Source organism: Heloderma suspectum, chromosome 2, assembly GCF_057233095.1.
Source record: "Heloderma suspectum isolate Gila_16-S chromosome 2, 16-S_ref, whole genome shotgun sequence".
NCBI lineage: Eukaryota > Metazoa > Chordata > Lepidosauria > Squamata > Helodermatidae > Heloderma > Heloderma suspectum.
The window spans coordinates 104,322,369-104,334,447 of record NC_139459.1 but is presented as its reverse complement, the minus strand read 5'-3'; the positions used below and the strand labels follow the sequence as shown (position 1 = coordinate 104,334,447).

Below are 12,079 nucleotides of genomic sequence, written 5' to 3'. Positions count from 1 at the left end.
GAATGGGAGCAACTGACAGAACTAACTCAGGGTAATGATAGGGTTGTTAAACAATTACATCTCACAATAACATGGCTCTTTCAGATTGCAGGATTCATGGTGGTTTTATTTGTGCAGATGAAGGCAGTGAAGTTGAAAGTGAAATAGATGAAGAGTTGGATGAATCTGGAGAGCCACAAGCCAAGAGAGAGAAGACTGAAATTAGTCAGGCCTTTCAGGTGGGCTGCCTGCAACCAGTGCTTGAGAGTGGAGTGCAGCAGAACCTCCTGAACCCTCTTCACAATGAGCACATTGTTACAGCTACCCAAACTATCAGACAATGCAGTGCTACTGGAAATACATATACTGCAGTCTAACAAATATTAAAGCTCTTTTTTCCCAGATTATATTAGCCCTGTTGATGTTGGGCTTATCATGGGGGAGGGAAGGGATGCAAAAAAGAAGTCTGAAAGTCAACTGTTGTCAAATTTTATTTGTGCTTGAACATTACTTTTACTGGAGTTGTGAAATGGAATTGGGTGTATGTATTTTGCCAGGTCTCTTTTGGAAAAAAAAATTGGTAAATACAATCATTTTTCACTGGCCGCTTAATATAAGGAGTTTTCTTAGTTTCAAGACTCAAGAAGCATTTTTGCGAAGCTTAATGTTAATGTTTTTGTCCTCTTTATAATTAAAAGTAATTTAATTTTTTCATAGTTTTTACAAAATATTTTAATGTTAACTGTTAGTCATGGTGATTTCGTATAAATAGGGTTTTTAATTAATTGCACTCTGAAATATCAAGAATTTTCCTCTTTGATTTACACTGGAGGCATGATCATTTGACAGTAGCTGCATTAAAATGATTATTCAAAGGCAGCTTTCATTGGAGAGAACTGGAAGATGCTATTTTGATAAATTTCAGAGTGTTCAGGGGATATATTGGAAAATTTATTATAATGCTAGAAAACATAGACTGTCTTCTTTCTCAGAGGAAGAGCGATTCTCACTGTTGCAGGATAAACGAGAGCTCTGATCGCATGTGGTAATGTGTACTTAACAAATGTACAGGTGACATCATTATAGACAATGCAAGCTTCCTTTTAAAAAGATCATTTTTAGTTTTTTGCATACCAGCTCCTCTCTTTTAAGACTACTGATTTCAGGTACAGTCTGCCTAGACAACTGACTTTGTGCAACCTCCATTCATTTTAATAGAGTTTGCATAAGATTCAAATGAAACCATCTTTGGATTCAGACAAACCACATTTAAATGAGTGAAGGTTGTGTAACAGTAGCACTTGGTGGATTATGCACCTCATATACATATGGGACCACTACCCAGATGCTTTCTACTCTTCAGTGGGACTGCAGATATTAGATACTGAAGTTTTTTAAGGCATCTTAATTTTTTTTAAGTGTACGTGCTACTTATGCTGAACTGGACATGCAGGAAACCATTCCTTTCAGATGACTTTTTTAATTCCATGTCCTTTTCCTCGTGATAGTTCATTCTGCTGCTCTTGTTAAAGATAGTTTATAGGATGCAAGGAATGTAGCAACCTGCATTGTAATTTTGCTCAAAATAATTCCTGGTTCTTAAGTGGATTTCATTTTATACAGAAATGTTTAATAGGCAGTGAAACTGGCACATGTCACTTGTACTTATTTCCCAATTGCGTAGAATTTGAATAGGTGGCTAGACGGACCATTGCCATTTAAGAATGTACATCAGGGATCATTGTACCTCGGCTATTACATGGTGCCTTAAACAGAACTGAAGCTAAGATTTTCTTGTTAATAACTCTTACATTGATTCAACAAAGTGTGCCTGTCTTCTTTCTTTCTCTCCCCCACCCCGCCCCTTTCAAATTTCCTAAACAGTAAGGGCAGGTTACATAGTCTTCAGAAATCAAGATTTTTTTTAATTAGATATATTATCCCTCAGAGTGACAGCCTATTTCTTTGTTATTTATAGCTGACTTTCATTTTATTATTAATCAGATTTTCTTGATTGGGTGGGGGGAGAGTGGGTGAAAAACAAAACTAGCTTTAACAATGTCAAAGGTCAACAAGATAGGTTAGCCAATTCCCAAACAAGAATTTATATATATATATATATATATATTTCTAAACCCTTATCTACTTTTAATTTTAAAAAGTAAAGTAAGCAAAGTTTTTTTAAGCAGCATATAGTTTCGATTGTGCATATGGTGGGGGGTCAGTCTGCTATTTTATTTAATGGTTAAATCATACTATATGTTGTTTCCCTCTTATTCTAATTGACCTATTTTAAGTATAATGGATTAAACATTTCATTGATTTAAAAGATACCTGAATTTTCTTAGTTTGATCAAAACAAACCAAAAATGAAGGAAAGCACAAAGAAAATTTACAGACTTTATAGCAAGGCCTGGGTAAAATATTAGGGGCCTTGTTTGTCATTTGTCTGAAAGACGATCTTTAAGGTTACAATCACCAAATGCTTGAACAGCAGGTGAAATTATTGGTATATTTATAGCACACAGGTTTGATCCTAGCTTTTTCATGTTTCAAAAATTTCTAAAGATTGACTAATTTGTTTTTAATTTGAACATTTCTACTTCTAAACTAAGCTTTAAGAATTGCTTAGCATTGCAAAATCTGAAGCCCACTGGCAGTGTGGGCTTAGCTAGGTGTTGTGCCTAGTAATTCCTGCTACGTCGTTAAACATATGCTGATATATTCCATTATGATTCTGTTCACTGTTACTTAAATGTGTTCTTATTTTTCCCCTCAAAATCCATCACGTCTGCACCCCTCACCAAATTAAAAAAAAAAATAAAAACAAGCTAAGCTGTGATCGCTATTCCCTCTCATTGTGCATTATGAAATGTTTACACTTCAATACAGTGAAATTAAATGTAAAAGCAAAGAAACACTTTTCAGCATAGTTTTTTAAGGGTCTAGTAAGGTTGTTCTGTATTAGATGCGACTTATTTACTGGTATAATCCTTTTTAGATGGCGAACTTGTATGTTTTCTTATCATTGTCCTTTTCATTTTTAATGTTGGATTTTGTTTGTGCAGAGAAATGAGAAAGATGCAAATTTAGTTTTCTGAGAGAGACAGGGCTTGTAAATCTCTATCAATCAACTCCTCCCACCCATTACCCTCCCCAGTTGATCGCTGTATTCAATGTGCCAAAAAGATCAATACATCATTGTACCTTATGTTGTATCCTGATACAGAAGTGGCATTCTGGTCTGCAATGGAACCATGCAAATAAGATGCATTTCAGCAGCCAGAAAATGCATCCAAAAATGTTCTGATAAGTTGTTAATAAACACAAATGGGAAGAACAGCAGTTTTGGTTACTCTAAACATATACTGTATATTTTTATTACCTGATTTAATGACAGCTGATAATTTTTGCTTTATATTGGATTTATTGTGAGCCACTGGTAGGCATTGCAAATCATATGGACCCACTGACCTGCATTAACCCCAGAGGCTCTTCAATATAATCATCTTGATACTATACTAGTTGTGCCTATATACTCATACCATTCCTTGTAAACATTTTGCAAAATTTGCTGTATAAGGGCTGGGATCCAAAGATTCCCATGAATGTGCCCAACTGTTCTGTGTACATACCAGGGCTTCCCCAAATTCCTCTTCCAGTTGCAGCTCCTTTGTACTTTGGATGTTATTCCAGTGGTCCCCTGACTTTGGATGCTGCTCCACTGGTCCCCTGACCACTATGAATTTTGGCATATTCATAGATGGTCCCCACATAATGCTTTGAATCCTGGATATGATCTTAAACAAAATAATCAAGATTTTATGTGCAGCATAAAATATGGATGTTAACTCCATAGCACTGAGAATACTTGCATAGTTGAAGCACTTTGGGGAGCACTGCAGGAGAATGAACTCATATGATTTGTGGGCAATTAATCTTTAAAAGCTGGTTTAAGGAACAATATGTTTTTAAATGAATACTTTTTGGCTCTTGAACAAGTAATGCAGTGATCAATGTGGATGATGCTATTGAAATTTCTTATTCAGATCCAGGGCCCACTTTTCATAAGCACTTCAGGAATGCAAAATAGTTGGTGCTGTCACTTTAAACTAACAAATGTTTGTATTGTCTTGTCAGAATTTTTTGCTTTGTGCTTATTTTTGTATTATAACTTGGAATTGCAACATTACTTTAGAAATCAGTCATCTTTTAAAAAAGTTACCGATGTGCAATGTTACCACATTTGGTTCACCATGGGTGATGATAATTGAAACAGTACTGATGGTACCGTCATTCAGGAATGTACAGATCTACATACAGTTTTTAAAATTTAAAACGAGGTATTTTTAAGCATTGGAAACACTTTTCTCAAATTATTATCAGTAAAACATCAAAGATCTTCATAGTTTTCCCAAGGTAAATTGGCAAGAAATCAGATTGGTTTGACATTGATTGCAACCTAGTTTCATTTATGGAATAGTTTTATAAAAGGATTATGGGGGGGGGAGTTAAATTTGCATATAACACTAATTTCAGAATATGTAACACTGATTTGTGAGAGCAGTAACAGTCGTGAAAATTGGGCCCTTATTCCTGCATTACAGGTCAGTCTCTATGTGTATGGTTAAAAGGAAAGGGAATTCTAGTACTGTTGCTAGGGTCTTTGTTTAGTGACTAAAAAAAAACTGGAATAGAAGCATAAATGCAGTGCTTAGTTCTAGTGTTAGAAAATTATTTTGATGGTAATACCTTGCATTAACCCTTTGAGCATTGTCAGTTAATCTGATTGGCTTGAATCTTTAAGGGTAGTGAGAGCACTGACAGAACGATAAGTGCACTGTGCCCACGCCCAACAACAGCAATCTGATTTAATACATACTACATGTACACAATTTTTCAAAGGAACTATGAGGAAAAAATAAGGAGCCCTACTCAGAGACCACTGGATGCCCCTCCCACAGCCCTGCTCAAGCAATTACCCTTTTTTTTAAATATAAAAATGATTTAAAATGTTGTCATACATAGTCTGCATGTAAATGTCAAATATCCCAGGCCTGTGTATTAAAGACATTTTAACCATCTAAGATCTAGCTTTGTTGTGAATGTTTTTCTACAGAATAAATACTTGAATTTGAGGCAGACATCTGATTTTAGGTTTAATACTTTTGGAATACAATATTCACTGCCATTTATTTATACTCTCTACACAAACTAGTATTTCTAGTATTTTAGGGGGCAATTATTTGAATTGTAAATTACCTAAAACGTATTTACAATTCGATGTTTAATAAGACTATAAACTTATTTCACACTAGTAGTCTTGTTATGTTAGAACTGAAAGCCCGTAAATAGGAAACGTATTTCAGAGATCTGGATTTTACAGAACGTTTGGAGTTAAATTCTGTGGGCTAAACCCAACATTGTACGAGCAGATGTCTGCTCATACAACAGGAGTTTCCCTCCCCCTGCAGCCCCCCAAATCTGCTCTGGAGGTTCCCCCAACCTTTTAGGGCATATTTGAGGGGTTGGGGCTGCAGGGGGGAAGGAAATTTCAGTCTGCCAGCAGTGTCTATTCTGCTGGCAGAAGGACACCACAAACCCATATACTACCATTTCTATCAACCAGGAGCGGGCAGTTTGTGGACCTCCAAATGTGTTTTGCCTTACAACTCCCACCATCCCTCACCATTACTTAAGCTGGCTAGGGCTGAGGGAAGTTGTAGGCCAAAACTTTTGGAGGGCCAAAGGTTGCCCACCTCTGCTATAAATGGTCACACACAGGATATTACCACGATAACAGTTATCATATATGTGTTCATGGGGGGAGAACTGTGTGGACTTGGAGGTGTCTTTGATTTTTCTACAGGAGCCACTGTGCTGTTGAAGGAAAGCCACACTTTGAAAGTAGAAGTCTTGCCTTTTCACTATGTATGTAACATTGCAGCCTTGATTCCATACATAAACCCACCTCTAGGTTTGTTACTAAATGAATTTGTTACTGATTGCATTTCTAAGTAATTTAAAATTTAAGACATTGTTCATATAAAAATAGGGCACTGGTGATATCGGAGTGAGCGACTGAAAAAAAACACACAAAAGCTTAGTAGTAGATTCCAAAAAAGCCCATTCTCTAGATCAGGTTTGTGATGCTCCAAGTCGACCATAACCCACGAGCCATGTATGCTGGCCAGCCTGAGGTTTGGTAAACTTGTTTTTGCTGCCTCTCAGAATGCCGCAATAGGGAGGTTGTAAGTAATTAGCAGCTCTCACAGCATGTGGTTGGTGATCTTTACTTGGCTTGGTGGATTACAAGTTGTGCAGGCCTGCTGTAGATACTATATTCCAAAATTCTAGTCCATTGGTTCCAAGAAGTATCGTCAGTAAGCAGTTTGTGCTGTTGCCATCATTATTCCAGAAGATACTTGGATTGCTGAAATTCTATAATGCAAAAAGCAAAAAACCCCGCTTTCCTTACTCAGACAAGTTACTCAAATTAATGTATAATTAAAAATAAATGCAATACTCAAAGGGTTTTTGAATTTATTATTCATAATAATTTACTGTAAATGCTTCTCAGTTTGCATGCCTTGATCATTGCTGCTAGTGATTTTATGTGCCAGTAGAACTGAGTTTACGTTACCAATTTTACTTAATAGTTAAAAGCCACTTACAAAGTGACTGCCTAGGGTATTTTGGCTGAAGTATCATGCCTTGTTTTCAAAATAATTTGTCTTTAGTTTTATTTGATTTCTGTTTCCTTTTTTTGTTTGTTTTGTTTTTTCTTTTCCTAAAAAAAATATTATGTTGGGATTCGAAACCCTGAGTAGTATCCGGTAAGAATTTCTCAGTGAAATTGATTGTGTAAAATGAAATACACCAGAATACATGGTTGAATACAAGATATAACATACCCCATTAGCCTCACTCTGGGTGAAATCTGCCAAGCACTGATGTGGAGCAGCCTCCTGTACAAACCATATAGAACATGAATAGAGATTGCACAGCAGCAATGCTTTGAGGACTATACCTTCTGTACCTGTACTCATTTGAAGTCAAGGAAATAAATCTGATTCAGCTTCAGTGAGAACTGGATGGGGCAATTGGTTGTTTGATTTACTATTCATTGTGAAGGCATAGCGGTACTTAGAACAGCAAAGTTCCAAGACAGCTGAGTGGCTACTTTCCACCAATCGTCTACTATGCCAGGTAGCACTGCAGTTTTGCAGGATTAATGGATTGCCATTCCTGACCAGGTTAGAGAAAAATGTGAAGTTTGAGTATAAGTACTATTTAAACATCTCTTACATTTTTTAAGTGAAATGTGCCCTTGAATGGTTTGTCCACAGTGAGGGAAAGATTATTGTAAAACGACATAGAAAGTATGTTGCATAACTTTAAAATCTTGAGACTTAAACTCAAGTGTAATTTTGATTAGAAAGGATCCTATTTGGTACTCATGGAGGGCACAATCCTATCAGGATAGGCAGCCGCCTCCGAACTCAGAGGTGACCACCTATCCAATGCAGGGCAGGAGAAGCGCAGAGGGAATCGTCCCCTCCATGCCTCAGCTGCCTTGCATTTGCGGCTAGACAGCCAATTTCAGCTGTCTACCCGCGGGAAGTCAGAGCAGGGTGGGCGGATGCCAGACAATGCATAGGAAGCATCGAAACAGCACTTCCGCCCTCCCCGTCCCAGCACGCCCCCAGAAACACCCCATTTTCACCGCTCCGCACTCCTTTTCCAAGCATGGGGCCACTCCAAGCTGCCTGCGAGGCAGCACGGGACGGGGTGGAGGTCAGTTCTCAGAGAACCGACCTATGGCTGTGTAGCCACTGACCAGCGGCCATAGGATTGCGCCCTAAAGCTACCTATTAAAATGCCCAGATCTTTTTCTTGCACAAGACATAGTATATGATCCCAGGTTGCTTTTGGGATTACATTTTTTTTATCAAGACAATTGAAATTCTACTTATACTGTCAAAGTAACCAAATAATTTTCAACATACAATTATGAAAAATGAAAGTTTTAACCAGAGCAGATTTCTCCCTTACACTTTAATTTTCCCATTTTAAATTTGATAGTTTCAGTACTAGCTAGTGAGGCTATAAAAATAAAATAAACTTTCGTGTGCCTTTTTAAAAACTTGAGAAATTTGTGCCTGTTTAATTGGGTTGATTTTAGTTCTTACCAATCACTAACTTTACTATCACTCAGGGCTTTCTTGCCTTTGATAAGTTTTTTTGTGTGTGTGTTTATAAGTTGTTGGGTTTGGGGTTTTTTTTTTCGTTAAGTGCCATCATTTAAATTTCACTTGGTAAGTGGCAGATCATGCTTTTCAGTCCCACAAGCACAGAGATGCAGGAAACACTAGTAGAACGTATTGGATCTTTTTTATTTTCCAATTGACTGAATATATAATGTAAATGAGGTAAGCAACTTTTTGTAGATTGTATGTGTGAGATAATGTAATGTTCTTTTCCAGTTTTTGGATTACAGTTGAATATACTTTTTAATTATTTAAAGAAACATCTTTACAGAATAACGTGATGGGTTTTGTATAATGTATTTGATTTTGTAAATATGTATTTCCTGATGTGATTTTTGTGAAAATGCTAAATCTTTTAGTATATCATGTCCTCTCAAAATTGGCAGGAGCTAAATAATAGTTTGTGGGCAATTTGTATTGTGTACTGTACAATAACTGGGGAACTTTTATAATTATAAAAATATATATTAACTTTTAGTGTGTTGTTTAAACAAATGACTGGAACATACTAAAGATAGTAGGATTTTTCTGAATATTTCAGACTTGAACTCAGGCTAGCTTTCTTGTGTTTTTCAAAACAAAATTGTGTCTTGTCTTTTAAAATCAATAAATTTGTTTTCTTGTTACAAATATATTTGAAATGTTTCAATTTTTATAAGGAGAGATTATGGAGATAGTATTTTAGAAAACAGCAACATCATTTTTGTATTAAGTTTTCTTTGGAAGGAAAAGCTTACCTTGATTTTTCTTCTGTTGTATGCTATTTTCCAAGAAAATGGGAACTATTTCTAGAGCAGTACTGGAAAATGAAACTTAACACCCAGTACATGATCTGCATCAACACACATTGAACATGTACAGTGCTTTGATATTCATGTTTGTCTTAATCGAAGATCCATTCAATATAGAAGGGAGCAATCCTGTGGGGATAGGCAGCCACCTCCAAACTCGGGGTGACCACCTATCCAATGCATGGCAGGAGGAGCGTGGAGGGGATCGTCTCCTCCACAATCCAGCTGCCTTGCATTCGTAGGCAGATGGCCACTTTCAGCTGTCTAGCCGTGGGACATCGGAGCACAGGGTGAGGAGGCCAGACGACACACAAGAAGTGTTGTACTGGCACTTCCGCATGCCCTGCCCCTGGGAACGCCCCCTTTTGCCCCGCTCCGCACTGCTCTTATGAGCGCAGAGTGTGGGGACGATCTGCACCACCTACGCGGGGGAGGAGAGGCAGTTCTCGGAAACCAATCCTATGGCCGTCTAGTTGCTGTCTAGTGGGTCATAGGATTACACCCTAAGTTAATTTATGGGCTTATTGATGTACAGCTATGTGCCCTATTTAGATTCATTCACAGAAATACTTTATGTATGTGTCTTCATTCAGCAAAAGCAATTATTTCAACCAATCAGCAACACAAAAGGTTGTTGGGAGAATGGAAATCATGAGGGTGACCTCAGTCATCATGTAGCATGCAAGATTCTGTGATACAGTTGATGGCCTACTAGGCAGATAGGAATAGAATACCAAAATTTATCCAGGTGTCCTTTTACTCTTCCAAGAATCATAAAAGGGACCTTGGAGATAATTTAGAACACACACAGACATACACCCCAACTGAATGCAAGATGCAACACAGATTATGCAACACACAGAATGCAGCATAATCCTATGCATGTTTACTCAGAATTAGGTCCCACTGTGTTCAGTGGGGCTTGCTGCAAGGTAAGTGTGTCTGGGATTGCAGCCTAACTGGTGAATCAGCATTATCAATACATCTGTAAGTACACCATTTGCATTCTCTCTTCTCTGGATTAAGGCCATAGTATTTTATAAAACTGACTAAAATGTAAACTATTTAAATTATTAATGAAGAACAATGTGAGAGCTGAAGTTCTTATGATGTGGTTAGATGTTTTCTATTTTAATACTTCCTACGTTTTATGTAAATAGTGATAAATCAACATAAGTTCTGTTTACATCTCTGTCTACATTCTAAGGAGAGTGTGCACGTGTAGGTATTTTTAGTGTTTTCTGTTGTTGACAGGCTTTTTGTGTGTGAAACCGGGATATTTTCTCTGCAGGTAAAGAAAGCAATTCACCAAGCACTACACTGTGCAACTTCTGTGAACTTCAGCGGGGCTTAACTGGGGGGTGGGTGGGTGGGGGGCATAGGATGGTATGGTGTCTGGTGGATTCCAGTCAGCAAAGAAGTACAGGTTGCCATGTTGGTCCTTTAATAACAACAACAACAACAACAAAGTGAATGGAAACAGCATAACACTTTTACTGGGAACAATTTAAAAGTTATAAAATAGTGAGCAAGCTTATCTTTTCAAAGGGAGAGCTGCCTCTGCTCCTTCATCTTAGCAGCCTTGCTAGAATCTTTCTTTGCATAAGGCAGGGCCTAACTTAATTGTCTGCATAACACCTCCTTGCCATAACAAACTGCAAATAAATGTTTCATATGCTCACCAGCATATATATCTCTTTCCTTTTTGTTTCTGTTTTGTTTTGGCTTACAAAAGACTGAAGAAGAGTTGCAAACTCAAAAGCTTGCTCGCTTAGTGATTTTTTAGTTGGACTTACTAAAGTTATTGTGCTACTGCTGCTGTTTGAATGTTTCCCAACTAGGAAGTACAACACATCTTTGCTGCTATTTTGAGCAACCATTATTAAGTGCTCAGGTGCAGCCAACAGTGGTTAGGCTCTGCATACAACACATGTTCTTGTGTGCATGCGATTTCAGTCACACATAATAAGAAAAAATCAAAAAGGAAAATAATTATACAGAAGAAACAGGGGGAACCTACTTGGTTGGGTAGCTCACGGATTTTGGTTGTGAGATGTTATTGGAATTTACTGTCTTCATTTTTAATGTTTTTGAAAATTATTAAGTTTCCTTGCGTGAGGTATAAATCATTCTAAGTCAATAAAATACTATTTTAAACTCACTGGTAACGGTGGTGCCTTACTGGTCATATTGTTCTAGTCAAAATCATTACCTAAAATAATCATGGATACATGATGGCCAATTAAAAAAAATAGATACAACATTCCAGAAATGAAATCTAGGCCACAATCTTATGTGCACTGACTTCAGGTGATTCCCATTAGAATTAGTATGATTTGTTGTTGTTGTTGTTCAGTCGTTCAGTCGTGTCCAACTCTTCGTGACCCCATGGACCATAGCACGCCAGGCCTTCCTGTCCTGCGCTCTCTCCCGGAGCGTGCTCAAGTTCATATTCATTGCATCCGTGATGCTATCTAGCCATCTCATCCTCTGCCGTCCCCTTCTCCTTTTGCCTTCAGTCTGGAGAAGGAAATGGCAACCCACTCCAGTATTCTTGCCAAGAAAACCCCATGGAACGTATCACAAGGCTAAAAGTATGATTTACATCTGCGTAAATATCAGATCAGGCTCTAAGGTAGCAATCATACACATACCTGGGAGTAAGTCTCATTGAATTAAATAGGACTTCTGAGTAGACTTCTGCATAGGATTGTGCTATTCATCTATACGTGAATCCAGCTGAAAATACCTGTGTGTGTGTTCAAAGCATGTGCTATTTACATTGCAAATTAAGAGTTTATAATTATGACTTTAATTCAGTGTTCTTGTGTATGTGCTCTTTAGGATTGTGGGCTACATCTGATGGATTGCTTGTGCAATGGGACTTTGCCTTCCTCTCCTCCCCATAGCACCCTCCCCACATGCCCCCCCATTTGCTGCAGAGGTAGGGGGCTGCAGAGGGGAGGGGGAATCCATTCCACCAGCAGTGTCCATTCCGCTGGCAGATAGATACAAACCAATCTTTTACTTTTCCACTTC

The 12,079-nt window shown here is 37.8% G+C and overlaps 1 protein-coding gene across 6 annotated transcripts in view; it reads left to right on the top strand.

Annotated features, from left to right (window-relative positions):
• RFX3 (regulatory factor X3) overlaps nt 1–11,788 on the top strand; it is a 172,833-nt gene extending 161,045 nt beyond the window's left edge. For 5 of the 6 annotated variants that reach the window (XM_084834413.1, XM_084834412.1, XM_084834411.1 and 2 more), the window contains one exon: nt 85–11,788. In XM_084834413.1, coding sequence (XP_084690539.1) covers nt 85–356 — 272 coding nt within the window. In that variant the 3' untranslated portion in view covers nt 357–11,788. The remainder of the gene's footprint in view (nt 1–84) is intronic. The other variant, XM_084834410.1, reaches the window with a different exon arrangement.
• The last annotated feature ends 291 nt before the right edge of the window (nt 11,789–12,079 follow it).